The sequence below is a fragment of the Varanus komodoensis genome, unplaced genomic scaffold (assembly GCF_004798865.1).
Source record: "Varanus komodoensis strain SLA01 unplaced genomic scaffold, ASM479886v1 scaffold9, whole genome shotgun sequence".
In the NCBI taxonomy this organism is placed as follows: domain Eukaryota; kingdom Metazoa; phylum Chordata; class Lepidosauria; order Squamata; family Varanidae; genus Varanus; species Varanus komodoensis.
In genome coordinates this window covers 23579946-23599911 of record NW_025336598.1, presented here as the reverse complement: position 1 = coordinate 23599911, position 19966 = coordinate 23579946, and the positions used below count along the sequence as shown (strand labels likewise).

Here is a 19966-nt window from a genome sequence, read left to right as displayed (position 1 = left end):
TGTTGTGTTGACTGGAATTTCAAACATACAATAATATTATTATGTCATTCACTTAAGTAATGCTGTTGCCAACATAGATGTCATTGTGCCAAAGATGTATAAATGGATCCACCCATGTTCAACAGCAATCTGTGCTGGGAATTCCATCCTATAACATAAATACATGGGTGTGGCTTATTGGCTGTTGTGGGCAAAACCAGATATGTGGCACAGTCATACCTTCATCTGTCAACAAATCAAAACCATTCAGATCCTGTTGGGGCCAAGTTCTAGTGCTGAAATAGCTTTTACAGTTTGTATCTGGAATTTGGTCTGGAGTGGTCCAGAACAGTTTGGGCCTGTGAAATGTCAGAATCAATGTGAGCTTATCTGTCAGTGTTCTCAGGAAAGAGCAGGTAGTAACTTACTCCCATCAAGCTGCTAGTTTTGACCTTGCCTGGGAAGGAAGCTGGCAGCTTCTCTATGAGAACCTAAGAGAAGAGGAAGAGAAGAATTTTAGTTGTGCTAGATTGTGCTTGATTGTGAATCTTCATCAACCACAGCCCATGGCTAGCCTAATACTAACTCTTGGATTTTTCCATGCCTGGATCCATACTAAGGTAGAAGTCATAGTTTTCAAAGTCTCTGCATGTGTACATTACCTCTGGACTAACTCTTGAACCTGTTTTGACTCTTAGAGGTAATCACCTACCCCCATGTAACACAGAGGTGCCAGCAAGGATTTTGAGTTTAGTGCAAACCTTGATATGTTTAAGGCTGTTCTAGAATCCTTGATTTGATTGTCCGGGAAGGTTGACCTTAGGAATCATTCAGCTCCTTGTTCTGTATTCTGGGCCACAGAAATTACTGCAGGGAAACCAACTGTCTGGTTGTATTTATTAGTTTTGAGTTGTTGTGGAATTTCTTACAGAGCCTTTAGCTAGTGGTCACCAGCTATATGATTTCTGAATACTATAAGCATTAAGGTTTTACCTTAAGATTTGTAAAAGTAAAAGAGTCTTATTGATTTGGTGTCCTGTGTCAAAATGCCAGCATGTATGTTTGAAGGACCAGGCCCATGACATATATATGATGTGGTAATTGCACACTGCAGTAGGGAAGAGGATGCAGCTGCTTTAAAAAAATCACAACCTTCCCCCAACTTTCCTTGCATTTAAAATACTCCAAAGTAAAAAGCAGTGTTTGAGGTTGCACCAAAATGGCCTTAAATATCTAATTAGACTTAGCCTGAATGGAGAGCAGATCTGGGTCAGCTTTGCTATCTGCAGCATTTGTCACTCAAACCGTTCACTGTAATGCTTCAGCTAGTCCTGAAAAGGCTGAAGAAAATGTGGAGGAGCTAAGCTGAATTGCCAAGGGTCAAGGGCATTTTAGTGACTCACATTGGCTCAGGCTTGCTTGATTATGGCTAATGTCGGCATGCTTAGTATCTACTGAAAATGCCCTTTAAATTTCCCTTCTTCAAGTACTTTTTCCTAGAAACTGTTCTTTGCTTTTCAAACAAGGACTGTTGAGAATGAACTGTGATATCAAACTTCTTTGTAAGATGCAGGTATTTAAAACTTGCTTCCACATTTAAATCTAAATTGCAGCACTGACATGGAGTCTGAATATGTGCAGCTTCACTCGAAAGTTACTTGAGAGCTAGGCTCCCACCTTAACATTTTACCAGCAGTTGTCTGAAGTGGCCATAATAAATGCTTTCATTCACATTTCGTGTTTGAAAACATCCTTCTCCCTTTTGAACTTCTTGGTGTTCAAGGCAGAGTAAAAAGGTTCATCTTTTCACTTTAAAGACCTGTGTTACCAATTTTAGTTAATTATAAGCCCCTTGTGAAAACTGCCCCCAGGCCACCTCTGAACAAAGCAGTTTTTGTTATCTGTAGAAGTAGTGACAGAAAGGTGGTTTACAAATCACTGATCACTCAATTCATGTGTTTTTAAAGAGGACCACTGAAGAAAAAAATGTCCAAATATATAATATTCCAGCTTTAAAATGTTATTTAGGTGACTGTTTCTCAGCTACCTACATAAACATTTTTCAGTTAGATACCTCCTGTTCAGACTATTAGTAATATGTCCATCATTTCAAAATGCATGTTTTCTTTGTACTTATATATAATATTCCAGCTTTAAAATGTTATCGGAATTGGTAAAATTTCTCTAGACCATTAGTCTTCCATCTCTTACTTACCCCCCTCCACTTAATTTACAACATGGACCAATCAGCCAGTTTTTGTCACCGAGCTCAGGGGCAGCTGCTCAACCGTGGCAGCTCCCCCATTGAAGGCCGTGGCTTCTGTGGCTCCTCCGCAAGCGGCTGCCCCCAGGCTTGGTGAGGCAACTGTGGCTTGGCACGCAGCCCGGGGATGTGGCTCACATAATTAAAAATAGATTTTAAAGTTATATTTTCTTATCTTCAGTCCTTTTTTATCATCTTCGTCTCTCTCTTTCACCCAACTCTCTTCTATTTCCTGCTCCGTATTCCCGCTCTGTATATGCATGCAGTGGGGGTGGGGGGGAGAGCTGGCACACGTGCAGTTGAGCTTTTACAATTAGGTCCATGTGCCGGCTCTCTGCTCAGTTTCAAAGAATGCCTGTGCCAGCTCAGATTTTTTGGATTAATTTGGAGTTTGTTTTCTCTGAGCGAGTCCAAAACCTCTGAGGCAGGTGAGGAACAAGCATGGCAGGCCAGATCTAATGATTAGTTTTTCCTAGGCAACTAATGAACCAGCCTATAGTCTGCAAAAGCTTATGTCAGAATAAGTCTGTCAGTCCTTAAGGGTCCATAAAACTGTTTTTCTGCTGGTGGAATTAAGTGTCACATGGAGGAACTTTCTTTCTTGCTCTTCCACTATTCCTTTGGGCCCAATGAAAATCTGCTATAGAGGGTCCCTTGACCCACTAGAGCAGATTTGAAGGGAACTTGTGTGTGGACAGTAAAGGGGTAAACAACGGAATTACTTCATTAGATTTGATCCCTATTCCTCCTGTTTCCTGAAAACAAAATTTCAGCGAAATAGGGATTTTAAGAGGGAACTTAGAGATGAGCCTTTGTGTGATTTTCAAAACTTGGGAAGATAACAGCATAGGAGAAACCAGCATTCCTCCCAAATTAATTTCCTGGCAATCTTCCTTTAATCATACTGATAAATATTTTCTGAAGTGTTAGAAAACCTAATAGAAGAAAAAGACTAGTTTCTGGTAACGTAAAGCAAGTCTGCTTTTTTATTATTTTGTGTTTTATAAATGCTTTTATAAATGTTGTTTGTTCTAAACTGTAAACTCTCTTGGCAGAAAGGTGTTATTTAAATGTAGTAGATAAAATAAATCATTAAGTCCTAGAACAGGGCAGTACAACATTTCATACCTTGAGGGCCGCATGAGGACTTGGACACAAAACCCGGGGGTCTCTCAATGAATTACACTGAACCAAAAATAATGCCTTGTGGGCCTGTGATCTCTGCAACTTGTTTTCTGACCACAGCCCAAGCAAAATGACTGCACGTCTGGGGTGGCACATCCCTTTCTTTCCTGTTTCTCCCTCCCAGAAATCCTCCCATGGACCCTCTGGCCCTGCCCTCCTCCTTGGAATTGATACACTGAGCCTCTTGCACTTGGACATTTCCCAACATGCCCCACCTGCCCATGCTGACAAGTGTGGAGCATGCTGAGCATTCGTGAGGCTGCCATCCTGACCTGCTCTCTTCTGAAGAGAGCCAGCAGCCTTGGAAGAACTTGCTGCAGTCATGCCTGTGCCATTGCTGGGATCCAGACTTGTGGGGTGGGGAAACGGGATGGCTCCAAGAGGCAGAAGGGCCACAGAACAAGGCCATGGGGGCCACATGTGGCCCACAGGCAGCCCACAGGCTGCATAATAGATCATCCCATCCTAGATTAAAGTTTGATAGGGCATCTATCAAATCTATTGATCAAACTCATATTTTTTTGACAAAGCCAGAAACCGTATTAGCAATCCATATTACTTTTATTAAGCCTTTTCAGAGATCACAATGTACAAGCTTTTGAGTACAGTATTTTCTGGTCTTTGAGTTATAAAAATATTGGGTCAATACCCACTTTAGCCTTTTTCCTTTGACCAACACAACTATCTTTGCTTTCTAACTGGGCAACTGTCCAGGAGCTCTCCACTATGTACATAGAGATAGAATGAGATAAAGGTCTGAGGTGTCACAAAAGGATGAATTCAGGTGTGTGTGAGAGAGAGAGGGAGGGAGAGGGAGAGGGAGAATCTTCTTTTATACCTTAGCATGGCCCAGGATTAAAACCTAAGGAAGGAAGTATATAAATAGAAAAGCAGCTTGATTCTAAATGGCTCTCTTTCCCATTGAGAACCTGGGAGTTTATAGTGCAGCATAAACAGAAATCAGCTGAAGGAATTTGAGGAACTGCTTCCCCAAGAAATTGAGAACACCAGTAGAGGGAGGCAAGTGGAAGCTGCTTTTACTTAGTTTCTTATAGACCATCTTTGCTCCCCCCCCCCCCATGTAAGTGTGTGGGCAGCATAAACTACTATGGAAAAACTGAAGTACCACATTGGAGTTCATGACACTGGGTAGGTTGAGAGGGCATTGTGTCTCTGTACAGAGTGCCCCTCCAGAGATCACTTCACAATGCAAACGCCCACTAGGATAATGACTGGAAATTTGCTAGCTATTAAATGCTTCAGATTCCAAGCAATTGCATGTATATAGAGATTGTTTATTGGCATTTAAGATTAGGTGACTGTTTTTCAGCTACCTAGATAAACATTTTTCAATTAGACACCTACTGTTTCATACTATCAGTGATACGTCCATCATTTCAAAATGTGTGTATTCTTTGTACTTAAAAAAAGCTTGGTTTAGGCTTTTAAACAAAATCTAGAGACTAAAAGTAGCTGTGTTTATCCAATAATCCCTTGGAATATTTTGTTTTAATGATTTATAACTGAGAGTGATCTGTATGTAAAAGGAAGTAATATTTGATGCCTCATCAGGTTTCATCAATTATAGTATTTTAACACACTTGAGAATATGAGGTTTCAAAAGAAATTTCTATTCTGTGGGTAGCCTCCGGAAACAAAGAAGTGTTGTTCCTTCAGTAGAAGTGCTGCTTCTTCTTTTCCCAATCCTGACTTCCTTCACAGCCTCTGTGGTGATCAGATGCATATCTTAGAATTCTTCTGAAAGTGATGGTCCATGATGCTTTTGTTTTAAGCTTTGCTATTAGCATATTATTTGGCAGCAAAAGACACTTTGCTACAAATGTCGTTCTGTGGCTTCAGAAAAGGTCTGCCTTGCTTGGCACTTTTAACAGAGGACAGTAAATCTAAACTGAGCCTGAATCCCTTTATTATGTCTCTTTATTGGCATGTTGAATGATGAAAGCTGACACACCAGGAGGATAACAGAAACAAAGTGCTCTCTTCTGTTACTCTAACCCTCCATTAATGGAAGAAAGCCCCCTCAGTTCTTTCCTAGTAAACTATGCAGAATGCAACCTGAAGGACAAAAGCATCTCATTAAAGAGTACAGGGCGGACCTAGTCTATAGTAACAATACACTAATACAGTAGGCTTTGTGAAAGAGGCTGGGATAAGACTACTGTAAATCCTCTAAGTAGTATATAACTATCTGGCAGTAAAGAAAGAAAGAAAAACATCAAAGGAAATGGTGGATTTATCAGGGTAAGGTATGTCTGAACTTTGGGAACATGAAAGACTATCCAAGGTACAAGAAAAGGCAGAAATATGATCAACTTTGGACAGTATAAAATGAGGAACATGGGGAGGAAAAGTTACTCATGCCTCCTGTTCCTCGCACTTTGTAATGCTTGAAATGTAAGATGAACATCTCTCTTTTACATGCATGCACATGACTCATGCACATTCGAACCACATCCATCATGCAGGGAGATGGAGATCATCCATTTTCAACGTTACAGAAAATCACAAAGAATTGCAAAGTGGTGTCTGAGTCATCCCCCCCCCCCCCCCAAATAAGGACCTGAAGGGCCACCTTCCATACCAGTCCTTAAGATCTGAGTCACAGGCATCTTTGGCAGATGGCCAAAGAACCATCTGGCAAAGAGGTGAGGGAGATTGTAAATAGAAGGAGGACCTTTTTGGTGGTTGTACCTCACTTCTATAATAGGCTGTCCAAAGAAGTCCACCTGGTGCTTTCATCGTTTGTTTGTTCGTTCTACTTATATTCCACTATACTAGTCCGAAGACTCTCTAAGTGGATTATAATATTACATAAAATGACAATAAAAGAACAACATACAATAAAACAGAGAAATACACAGCCAAGAACAGAAATCAATACATTAAATATATTTAAATAAATAATATTTTCAAGCTAAAAATAATATAAATAATATCCAAATATAAAATCAATTGTTAAAAGATCTGGAGAAGAGGACTATTTTGCCTGGTGCCAAAAAGATTGTAAAGATGGCATTTCATGCCAGGCAAAGACTGTTTTATTCTCCAGGTATTTAAAAAAATATTTTATTGTTATATGTATTTTTTGAAATTTTAAATTGATGTTTTAAGCTGCTATACTCTGTCCATATTATTGTATTGTAGTATTTTATAGAGCTATTCATTTTATTGTTGGTTTTAATGAAATGTAAACCAATGAAATGTACACCACCCAGAGAGCCCTAAATAGGGCTATAGGCATGGTTTATAAATTTATTTATTTATGTAAAAATTTGTATGCTGTCCATTACTTAATAAATAAATATAAGAATTGTCTCACTGAATCAGAGCAAAAGCCTATCTAGTCTACTATTCTGTTCTCAGAATGGACAACCAGTTGCTATGGACTGCTAACAAGCAGAGCATGAAAGCAATGATATATAAAATAGCACTCCTAGAAGCCTCCTGGTAATGTGATTTTGGTTGAAACAAGGTGCTTGCCTCTCTGACAGTCTTGGTTTAAAGAAAAACCGCAACACCAAATTTCTTATTGCACTTGCAAGCACTAATGTTGGTTGTACTCAGTTGGTTAAGCTAGCAGAATGGCTATAACACTACTCTGTAAGCACTGCTGGATCTTTCCCACTGTTCTTGTTGAAAGAGGAGAAAATTACAGATGCCAGTGACTTGTTCTCAGAGGATGAGGGAGAAAGTGGTCAGCTGGATATGGCAAAGAGGCCTGACTTTTTTTACCTTTGATCCAGCTTTCAGCTGCAGTAAAGCATTCCTTGTTTGAAGTTTAGTTGTAGATGAAATATCTACAAAAGTTATAGGAATGCTGACATTAGATTACAACTGACAAATGGGTAATAACAGATTGTATTCTTTAGCTAAGTTGTTTTTCACTTATCCATATAAGTCATTAAAAAACTGGGAACACAATACAGTTTTTAAAATCCCATGCAGAGACATATATCCCTAATATGCGGGTTGTATGTTATCTTTGCATATTAAATTGTGCCTGGCATATGGTAGAGTACTGTTTGGCTGACCTTACTGTTTATTGTAACTAGGGAGTTTTCTGACAATGGCCTTTTTGTATATGAATGTGTGGCTTTTGGGATGAAACTGAGTCTCTAATCTGAAGCTTTTGTTGGAAGATAGGAAACCTAAATACCTAAACATGAATTTATAGCCAAGTATCTTGGCTGATTTTTATTTAAAATAAAGCTAATCAAAATATAATTAAAGGGAAACAGTGATATTGATCTTGATTCTTCAGAAAGGATTACATACAAATTCAATTTGCAGTGATCTTACAGTGCAACTTAATGCAATTTACAAATACTTTAATTTGAACCCAGTGGCCTAGTTAGCACATAATGCTGAACTGTGGTTTAAATAAATTTTATTCAAATTAAATGAGCCATAATTTGTTGCCTTTCACAGAGTTTGTCTGGTAGGTTTGTCTGGTTGTTGGACAAAATTGTGATTTGTTTTTTTCAGTCCTTTGTTGTTTTCTTCATCTTTCACTACTCCTTCCTTTGCAGCACTTCAAAATTGGCCATGGCTCTTGTCTGCTACTTTTGTAGCTTGGCAAAACAACTGTGTTCACATGTAATGACAACCTGTGGTTTAAACAACTTAACAACAAACAATGTGTTCTCTCTATTGCTAGTTATTTGTGAGTAACAACACATAGATAATCCATAGTTCTGGATTCTCATGTAACCATAACTTATGATTCAACAAGCCACAGTTAATTCAATCATATGTAGCTATTATATGCAAGTTAGGTCAACCGGGTATTTGCATATAACAGCTCATCAGTTTAAAAAGTGTTGGGATGCTGGGTATGCAAGGGTACACTGCCTGTAGTGAGCTAAAGAACTCAGTGGTAACCCAGCCACATGCTATGAAGAGTAAAAGTGGAAGAGGCATGCAGGCAGCATGCCCTCTTTCCTGCTCAGGCAACCGCTTAGGTTTTAAACTGATGTGTAGTTGTTACATGGAAACCAGGCCATCATTTGCCTATTTTTGACAAAATGCTTATTTTTATGTTGTTGCCCATGTTCAAAGGAGTCTGGCGATTCTGCCAGTGGGACAGGTGAGTCTGTTGTTAGGGCTGCTCATCCAGTGCAGCTTTAATGTTAAGCTCTGTAGGAGCTTAACATCCATGATGCTAAACTCCATCTCTCAAATAGGTTCACCACCATGAAGCACCAGAGATAAGTCTTATAATGCTTGAATTAAAAACTGCAATGCATAAGCAGCTCACTGACATAGGAGTCACCAGCCTCTCCTGTCAAAATGCAATGATCAATAACATTTCATGGTAACAGTCCATTGTTTCTGCTAATGCTTTTAGCAACTACTCTTTGGACTAATAGTACATAGGGCAGTGTCAAGACCTACATGGATACTCCAAGTAATAATTCAATTTCAGTGGCAGACAGTTGACAATGTCCTTGTAAATAACTTGTAAATGACCATTCAAAAATGGAAGAATAGACATTGTATTAATGAAACTAATTATTCACTAGGAAATCCTAAAATTTGCTAGTAATAGTAAATCCAGAGATTCCCATTGCCTGCATTACTTCTGGGATGAGGGCATCATGAAATTAATAGGAAATATGGCACTGCTCCCAGTGTTTGCCCTGACTCTGGAAAAGAATGCCTTAGGTTAGTTGTCACAATGAAGAAGCATATAGACAAGCAGGTTTAAACCTCCATGTGATCAGGACACTCCCTTCCCAGGAATTACCTCATAGAAATAACATATAAAGGATTTTAAATAACTGGAGCACTCCTCTTATACAAATAGTCTTGTCGAACTTTTCTTACAGTTTTAGAGTAGGCAGCTCATCACCAGCATCCTAAAAGACTCAGGGCATTGTGTGGTGAGGGGTGGGCAGCCAATACTGCAGTAGCAGTAAAGGGAAACCCCCACCACTAGGCTGCAAGTTGATTCCAAACATTTTCTAATGTTTTTTGTAATGAGAAACTAGAGACCCTCTTACCCAGCTCACAGTTTTATTGCTTTCTTACAGCTTGGAAATGGGGAGCTCTTTGGTTCATTGTGCCCGCTTTGTAGCATTTATCTAGTATCTTAAGGGACTGTTTAACTGGTTGTCACATTTATCTTTATATTCTCTCTGGTTAAGAGCTTTTCTTATTTTCTGAGTTCATCTGAAGAAAAGAAAGGATGGAAAGACAAATGGAAGACTTGCTCCATGAGCAGCTTTCTGTGTTTCCATACCAAGTAATGAGAAAGGGAAAAACCCCTTTACAAGACTCAGCGTGGAAACCAAGTGTCAAATGCCATCCAGTTTTATTTGAAGATCAAGATAGTACTGGACAATTAGGTCCAAGGAAATCCTTGTCTTGGACACATGAAAGAATCTCTAGATGGCGAAGCAGGAAGACAATGCTTTGGAGGCTTCCCTTTTTTCCCCTTTTACTCCCCCCCCCCCCCAGCTTTTTTTTTTTTTTTAATTAACAGGCTTTATGGCAGTCCATTCATAAGCACAGATTGATTGTAACTTGGGGACTGCCTGTATTAGCTTGTCTATTTCTTAAACTAAACTTATGCTGCTGATAGACAAGTTTCAGAGCTAAAGCATTTAAAATGATAATGAGAGTTCTGTCAGTTTGTTTGAACTATATACTGTATATTTACTGAGAAGCAGGGCAGTCATTCTTTTGTTGTGTTGTTGTTGTTTCTGAATTAAGACAGCTGCTAAAAAACAAGTCATGTATATCCAGATGTGAATTAATCTCTCATCTATGACACCATCTCTCTCTTTCTGCATAATTACACAAGCAAATTGTTTTAGTGCCATGTAATTTATTACTGCCAATGGTAAATTATGGGTTTATCCTGAGAGTAGGTCACAGAAATGTTATCTCTGGTAAAGAGCTAGTCTAGTGTGATGATCCAGAGATTTTTATATTGGAAGGATCCACTTCTCTCCTGGTGCTGTGCAATAAGAAGTATTGATTTGTCACATGTATTGTTTCTGTATTTGGGGTTAGTGAACAGGATTCTCCTTCCCCACTGTAATTTAAACTGGCTTCTGCTGGCCTCATCATGGGCCTTCCAGGCTGCAGCAGGGAGCTTGATTGGGATCCTCCACTTTCATCTCTGTAGGGCTCTAAGATTGCCTCACCCAAGATACAGAAGTAAATTTGGGTGCTGCTGCAAGGCATGTGCAAGGCATTTAGCAGGGGGTGAGCTAAAAAGGGCCTGGGGGTGCATGCTGGGCTAGTGCAGGTGGAATGGGTGGTGATTAGTTCCATGGGTTGCCAGGGTAGGTTGCTTGATTCCTGAGGCTGGAGTGTATGCAGACTGCACTATTTGAAGCCTTCCTCTTCTCACTGCAGGGCTGCTTTGGTTTCTGTGAATCTGTGTGCTTCCTGCCTTTGCTACTGGTGTTCACATGTTGGGGGTGTTGTGGTGTTGTGTGCATGTTGAGGGGCATGGTGTGAGGGCCACACCTCCAGATTTGCCAGCATGTGTTGGGTCTCTTCATTGCTGAGTCATGTGGGTATTGGCTGTGCCACATCCTAAGATCAGTGAACAGTAAGAGGAGGGCTGCTCTTATTCTTGTCCTTAGCTACCACACATGTGTGTGTGTGCGTGTGTGTGTGTGTGCGCGCACACACACTGTATATTGCTATACAACAAGTAGGGGTCACACACACACACACATGCACACACACACACAGAGTGTATATTGCTATACAACACAGTAGGGGTCACCAACCTCTCTGGACCCAGGAAGACATTTTAGAATGGAAGCAACCCCAGGGGGCACCATCATAAAATGGCTGCCACATAAGATGCAGTAAATCAGTAAATCATATACTAGCTGCCTGACTAGTCAAAGGTGATCTAAAGAGGGCAGGGAAGGGAAATAGGGAAACTAGAGGCTGATAGGGAAAAGGGAACTATCAAAGCAGTAGGATAATGGGAGAGAAATGGCCTAGGAAAGTGGTGGGGAAAGAAATAGCAAAGCTAAAAAGAAGGAAGGAGAGAGGGGAAACAGCAAGACAAAGGAGTGGGGAAACAGCAAGGCTATGGAGGGAAGTGAGCTAAATCGGTTTTGGGAAAATAGTGATGTCAGAGGCTTCAGTGGAGGAGGAAATAGGGATAGAAGAAAGTGAAATAGCAAGGCTAGAGGTTCGCAAGGAAGGTAAAAAAACTTTCTGAAGGTTTTTAAGCGTGCAAGGAAGGGAGAGCTCTGTAGGTGCTGTTGAAGGTCCCCACAGATGCCACATTACATACCCTCTATAACATTAGGATAGTAATTCTTAAAAAACAAACAAGATTATTGTGAAGATTATAAAAAGAAATATATGTGGGGAAATCTTAAGTCACTATGAAATGCTTTACAAATGACAGTTGCTGTTGTTGCTGCTGCTTTCTGCAAAGTTGTTCTACATTCTGCAGTCTGGTTTATGAAATCTAAGGATTTTGAGAGGAACATAAGGAATCACTTACTGTTGATTGTCAGCTGAAAGCTGACGACCTCTGGAATCGAGTACCAAAAAAGCTGGACTGAATTTAACATACTTGGCAGAACTTGTATCCTCAGGAAAGAGGCCACTTACTCAGTTCCTCAAAGTTTACTCCCCTATTAATTGGTCCCTGAGGAGATAATTAACTAGATATAACATTCAAAATGAAAGACTACATCTATTCAGACACCTTCAGTATTGCTGAACTCTCCTTTTTAACACCTCATTCATCCATAAAGTCTTGAGTTAAGAATCAGTCTCCTTTGGGATTCTGAATTTTAAGCACATGGCATTTTTAGCACCAGTCAATCAATCTTGGAGAATAAAGTTTTCTTGTAATTATGATTGTCCTATCAGAATGACAAGGCTACCATGGAGACTTAATTTAAGGCTGCTTCTCATGAGATGTTTTGCTATTTGGTATAGGTATCTATGTAGAATGTGTATTATCAGGAATGAAAAGTGCATGCATAGTTCAAGCAGAACTTTCAAAATATGTTCAGTCAAAAACAGAACTCATCAGGGCTCTGCTTTCTTTAGCTCATTGATGTAAACCTCCCACCCTATTTGTAATATGTATGTGCTATATGATTGAATTCACATACATTTTGTGCTGTGAAATTCATGTCCAATACAAAGTTGTGGGCAATGTGCCTTAAAGAAGACTAATAAGAAAACAGATGATTTTTTCTCTCTCTGCCTCAGATATGCACACTCATTCACACAAGGTTTCAAGAGAACTGAATTTTTGCCAATCACACCAGACTTTGGTGTGATTGAAAATGTAAAAGATGTGGCTCTTTCTTCATGTGCAGCTTATTGTGTTTTGCTAGGCACTGCATCACTCAAACCAGTGTCCCCCAGCCTTCTTGAGTTGGTAGGCACATGCTGGATTTTGAGAGTTAAAATCACAACTCTTACAAAAATGGCTACTACAGCAGGGCCCTCCTGCTCACAAGGTGGCTCCTGTGGTGTTTATAGCCAGTCACTATTCCCAAAAGGCAAACTAACAAAGCTAGAAGAAAAGTAACTTGCCCAAGAACCTTGGTACAAGGTGGAAATAGGGTCTAAGTTCCAAAATGTGCACACCAACACATTTTTTTAAACTTGCAAGTTTCTGCTGCAACACCCATTTGACAGATGACAAACTATGAGGCTTAGAGACAAGAAACTGAGCACAAGGTAGAGGTGGGGGCTAAGTCCCAGTGTCAAATCACATCTATATTTATTTTATATTAAATAAATAAATATTTGCTTCCACAGAGCACAACAAAATACCCATTTCTCAAAAGCAAACTTGCCCTGCTCAGAAAAACACACCCACACCTACCACACAAAGAAGGCAAAAGACACTTAGCACAGAAAATAGCATGCCCATCTATCTCCTGGATATTCCCTTCCATCCCTCAGCTTAACTTGTCCTCTGTTTTCTGACTGCTTGGACATGCTGGAATACCAGCATTTTTATTTTATCTCAGTGTATTTTTTGTATTTTTGTATTTATTGGTAATTTATTATGTTCTATTGTATTTCAATGTATCTTATTGTGTTGTAAGCCGCCCCGAGGCTTCGGCAAGGGGCGGCATAGAAATGTTATAATAATAATAATAACAATAATAATAATAATAATATTTTTCAAAGAATGTCTGTGGTGCTCATAGGCAATCTTAGAAATAAAGTTAGTGCTGGAAACCAGCACTTTGCTTTGCAACATGCCAGTCTCCCAGTTAAAAGAAAAAAGAGAACACACACACACACACACACACACACACACACAGAGAGAGAGAGAGAGAGAGAGAGAGAGAGAGAGAGAGGAGCCTGTTAGGTGCCAGGAGTGGTGATTGCAGGCACGTCGGTGTCCATAAGCATTATGTTGGAGAACCCAGCACTAGAAAAAGGGTGAAGGAGCAGAGAATGTGTATGGCTTTGGTGATTCAACAATAATGGCAAAAACCAGATTTTTCAGGTGGTGTTTTAAAAGAGGGGAGGGAATTGACTTGACTCAGGGGCAGCAGAGATAGAATGGCAGAAGAGAGAGAGGGAGAGAAGACTGAACCAGACTAAGGTATGAACATTCGTTTTCAAAGAATGGAGGAAGTGACAAATCAAGTAAGAAGTTAGAAGGAAGCTTTATTTATTGCCTTCGATCTCCTCTTTAGTTAGACAGTAAATCCTTGCTCTTGGCCATTCTGCAGGCTTCCAGCTTAAATCAAGCTTCTTGACTTCACTGGGCCTGGAGCAAGGTTACAAGGTGAATACATTATCAGATATGATTCTAGCAAAAGCCAGAAGCCAAATCTAAGAGGCAAAACGCAAGTTGTGATGGACCTCTCCATTGATGGCATTGTACACAGCATGTCACAGATGGCCTTACTTCCAAAAAGTAATACTAGCTTTCAGTTTATGAAACATTAAATTATTTTATATATGACTTCAACCTTACACCCCTTTTTTCTTGTATGAAGCAATCAGATTTTGAGTAAGCTGCAATATATCACCACTGTTAAATGTTTAAAAAGTACTCATTGTAAACCATAAGGGTTAACATTTTCAAATTTTCAAAAACAATTTGCCTGACACAACTTTAGAGGAAATAAATTAAAGCTTGACCAGAATTTCAAATGTTTAGTCTGAAAACACACGTGACTGTGGATGTTTTTTTTTTTAGCCTCTGTAGGCCCAGTATAAGATCCTTTTGTCAGCTTTTAGCTGTGCAGAAGTATTGTCAATTTGATGTATATGCTGTTTTGTTGACTTTGCAAGGAAATTTTCTTGAGCCCACTTGTTTTTGGATCCAAAAAGCTGAAGGTCAACAGCTATTGGAAAAGTGGAACTAAATCTGAAAGATGCTCTTCCTCTTGTGTAAGCCTGAGAAACCATCTGTTATAGTTCAATATGAGTGCTTGCATGACCATTTGTGTAATAGTGCTAGTTGCTCTCTTCCTCCTCACTGCTCTTTGGATCCAGCCCATTATATTGGAAAGCAGTGTTTTTTTTCCTTCTGCTTTGAAAGCTCTTTGGAAAGAAAAATGTATGTGGTAGTGCCAGCAGAGAATGACATGTCTCTTGCATAATGGTTAAATTAATAGGGTAGGGGGAAACAGTTATCAGCTGTGGATTTCTTTTGATCCTATTGTTCTGGGCACATTAAGTGGCAGCAGTTATGTTGTGTAGAGGAGGGAAAAGATGGGTGTGCCAAGAGAACAGGGGCTCTTGGCAGGACACATACGTTGAATATTCTTACTTGTCAGTCATCACTTCAGGCACACATGCACAGATGCTGCTTTTGTTTTCACATAATCTAGTAGTTGATTGTTATGGTCTGCCTGGAGTGGCACACTCAGCCAGACCAAGCTGACTCCATCATACTCAGCTGCAAGACACAAAAACCTCCCTTTTGCAAAAAGATAAAGGTCAAGACATCTGCATGCAGATACCTTGACTGAAGTCATCTTCAGGTCAAGTGCCTTCATGCAGCAAACCTATTGAATAATAATCTGCCCAGGTGCCTAAGCAGTGAGCAGTCTCCGCACTCAGAACTGAGAATGTGCCATTATAGGACAGTCAGGATTCTTTGGAATCTCTACCTTGGCAAGAGGGTAGACCCAGGGGAGGTAGACTCCACTGGAAAATAAGGCAGTGGTCTTTCCTTTCCAGCACGGATACCACAAGCAGCTCTCCCTGGAGTAGGTAGCCATGCAAGAGGGGAGATTGCACCAAGGTTTCTCTGGTACAAGTGCTCAGGCGTAGCTTTACCCTAAACAAATGGGGAAAGGCATCACATAGTCACCAGGAGAAGTTTATCATGGACATAGTAAGTCTTCAAGGAACCAGGTGGACAGCTTGCACAGGTCCATGCTAGCTAGATGTTGGCTTTCACACTTTGCCTGTTTCTTGTTATATGCTCAGAATTCAACCAAACTTTCCCCATTCTGTATTTATTACTGAATCTCTAGTAAATCTTTTACTCTATGTTTACTAAAACCCAGATTATGTGCTTTTGCATGAAAGGGGTGAGCATCCCATTCTTGGCCTCATTCACACTATTTTAACAGCCAGGTTGCATCCAATGTGCTGAGCAAAACCTGAACCTCTCTTGCCTAAGGACACAAGAGTTTCCAGACAAGGTCAAGGCAAGAGACCCCCTTGAGATCCTTACTCTACTCTTGGTGGTGGCAGCTATACCACTGCAGCAACCTTTGTGCCTCTAGCTGGGGTACCTACAGGGTCCTGGTCACCACATTGTTGACATTCATTACACCCATTAAATGTAAATAATTGAGTGGTAACTCCTGCTGGGTTGTGTATTAATAGAAATTACCAAAAAAGAGGACAGCTTAGGATGGTGAGCACTGATTTTCATAGTGTTTATTTGTGACAAAGCATGTCAGTAACCATCTGCTGGTTGCTGCATGATAATATCCTTGCGCAAGTGGCAAAACTGGGCCATTGTGGTATAAAAGAAGGTGTTGCATTGTACAAACAGGGAAAACAAGGGAGCACATTTCATGAATATTGCTGTTTGTGAATAATATTTACTGTCTTTTTATACCATATACTGCTGTGAAATGTCTGTAATATAATTTTCTTTCACAGGAAGAGTCACCCCTGAACAGCTGAGCTCATACATCTTGCTCTTCAAAAAGAAGCTTGAAGCTCTTGAAAATCATTGTGGGCTTCTGCAGATTGCACTGGCCATCGTACAGACACTAAAACACCCTCAGAGTGCCAAATGGGACAACTTTTTAGCCTTTGAAAGGCTTCTTGTGCAGGTACAGTATGGTGGAACTTTATTGCTTTTTACAAAGGAGTAGATAATACTTAAGACTCTCATTTCTTCTGTGTTTTACACACCCTCCCTTTTCAGAGCCCTTTGAAGAGAAGGAACTTCATCTCTGGTAGCCCCTATGTGTGGAATACTCTTCCTAGAGAGATCTTCCTGGCTACATCATTGTATACATTTAGGTTCAATCCTTCCTCCTTAAGCAGACATTTAATATTTAATCTGTTGCTTTATTAATGTTCTTCATATAATTTATTTTATTTTTCAATAATGTTTTAAAATGTTTAATATTTTTCTGTTTAATATTGTATTTGGTACTTTATTGTTACATTATTTTTGTTTGTTTATTTGTTATTTTGTTGTGGTGGAAGTTGTTTGGTTTTATGTTTGTAAACCACCCAGAGGGCATTTGCTGTACAAACTACATACAACTATTTGGGCTATAAACAATTCTAATAAATAGACTACCATTTCAAACACTAGCAAGACCTCAAATTTTCACAGCATCTTTATTTAATTCCTATGCTGTTCAACAGACAAAACCCTGAGTGGTTTGCAACAGTGCACAAACAGGACCACAACACAATAAGAACACGATAAAAATTTCCCATAACACAAATGTCAAAAAGCTGCTTAGAAATTTTAAAACAACTAACAGCAAAAGTAGGATTTAGTATAGTATAGACTTGTTAAAAACACTAGACCTGGGTGTCCCCATCAAGCTAAATTTTAGATAACTTTAGACATTTTAATGCCTCAGCAAGGCTGTCCTAAGCTGGTCTAAAAGGATGACAAGTTGATGCCAAGTTGGGCTTGGTGGGGAGATCCTTTCCCAGTTGAGGGGCTGCCACTAAGAAGACCCTCCCTTGAAGCCACCTTTCCGTGGAGTTGGCAGAGGAAGGCCTCAGATATTGATTATATTACAGCCTGTGGTTAGAAGAAGCATTCTTCAAATATGGTGGTCCCAAGCCACATAGGATTTTTTAGGTTAAAACTAACATGTGAATTGGACTTGGAAACAAATAGGCAATGGATTCAAGTGGGCTAGATTTGTTGTTATGTGTTAGACCTTCTGCTCCCACTTTTAATCAGACTGATATACTTGGTACAAGCTGCAGCTTCTGAACAGTCTGCAGGGGCTACTTTGCATGGACTGCATTGCAGCAATCTAATTTAGAGGTTACCAGAGCATAGCTTTCTGAAATCACACTGTCCCTGTCCAGATAGGGGTGCAGCTGGGCCACCTGTGAAAATTGATAGTAGACACTCTAAGCTTCCAGTGACACAGATGGTTTAGGGGAACCCTCAAACTATGAACCTGCTCATTTAAGAGGAGTGTTACCACACCGGGAACAAGTTGAACACCCTCCATCTGGTGAGGGGCACCACCCACACTAATAGCATCTCAATCTTGTCTGGATTGAACTTCAGCTTGTTAGCCCCATCCAGTCCATTGTTGCAGCCACCTAACACTCTTTGCCACTGCTAAACACCCTAGGACACCCTAGGTTAACACAGTTTACCAGAGATTAATTGAGTGTAAGTCTCCTAGCTCAGGGGGAGAGTTACGTTTGTGCATAAAATTCAAACACTGAGATCAGTGCAAATGATGCTGCAGTTCTATATACATGCTTATGATCAAGCTCCCCTTTGACATGCTTATGATCAAGCTCTTCAAACTTTTCTGGCTTTTGCTGGATCATGGCCAACTGTGTCTAAAGTGTGGTTGCATGAGATGTAATTTTATTTGAACCAGAATGAAAGTACAGGTTCAGCACTGCATGAAACACCCACTGGAGATGCGACAATAGTCTAAATTGTGAAGAAAAATGAGGGTAGAAGAAAAGGGCAGAAGGCAAGCAAACTAAATAAAATATATACTTTGATTGCCAGTGGTTACCCAGCATTTTCCTAATCATACCCATCTCTGTATTTATACTCATTACCTTCCAACCTTTATAATAAGGTCAGAATTTGAGCCAAAGCAAACTTTCCTCTTGAGCATTATAATTGCTTTCTAAGTATACATTCATTTTCTGCAGTTAACAGCAATTACTCTGAATTACATGATCTATACAGCTTGCAACTTTCTGTGTTCTGAAGTAGGGCACCCAGTCCTATTTCAAGCATGTAGATGAGAAGAACCTGTAGATCTAGTGGAAAAAAAGCAAAGCCTCATAGTTCCTTTTTTAATACTTGAAATAGATTCATAGGATTACTTTCTTATTTACTGCATTGGTAGCACAGCTTCTGCTATGGAGTGTTGAATATATGGGTTCCCTAAGCATGTTTCTATCTTGATAACTGAACAGGCCAAAAACTTCAGAATTAATCAGTTATTCGTGTAAACCAATCTATTTATGTTTTTGGTCTTGTCTTCTCTTTTTCTGTTCCACCCAAATGTTTTATTCATCATTGTTGCTGCCGTTGAAGAATAACCTGCTTTTAAACACTTTTTCAAAGCAGCACACACAAGGAATTTCTACTTAATAAAATATGCAATTACATCAGAGACAGCAAGGCAGCATAAAATATCATAAATTGAATGACTACACACCACCTCTTACCTTCAGAGCTCTGTTTAGCATGTCTGTCTCCTTAGCTGCATCAGGGAATATTCTTATGTTGGGCAAGGTGTCCTCTGCAAGCTGATGGCATCTTACTCTGGCATACTAATTGAAACTCTCGATCACTTTGCTCTTGGTATGCTAATTGACATCTGGATGACCTCACTCAGTGGTTTCCTGTAGAAGTCAAACAGCATGGGGAACAAAATGACATTCTGTAGAATCCTGTAATGCATATTCCACCCACTAGAGCAATCCTCCCCTATTCTACTTTCTGGAAGGAACTTATTTATTTCATTTATTTAGGTTTTTATATCCCACTCATTAGTCCAGATTTCTCAGATAGCCCAGAGCTCTACCTAACTTACCGAGTAGGCATAGAACAAGTAGAGCACAGTATCTATCCCTTGTTCCCATTGTTTCTATGTGATTTAGAAGGGTATCATGGCTGGTGATGACTAAGGGTGACTAAGGTAGTTTTAGTGCCAAACCAGGGATGGAAGTCAGACTGAAATGGATTCATATTATATGTGTCACCCAAGTATTTTTGGTTCTGTACAGCCATCACTATCAACCCTTGCTCCCTAAAAGATGATTTATCACCAACTGATAGCACAGTCTTCTGGTTCCAAGAAAGATTTCTTAAGAATGTGAACTATTAACAGC

General features: G+C 39.8%; 1 protein-coding gene across 1 annotated transcript in view; it reads left to right on the top strand.

Moving 5' to 3' along the window:
• Positions 1-19966, top strand: part of SCFD2 (sec1 family domain containing 2) — a 179999-nt gene that overhangs the window by 33760 nt on the left and 126273 nt on the right. Inside the window, exon 4 of the mRNA XM_044417834.1 lies at positions 16547-16722. Within this exon, the coding sequence (XP_044273769.1) occupies positions 16547-16722 (176 nt within the window). The remainder of the gene's footprint in view (positions 1-16546; positions 16723-19966) is intronic.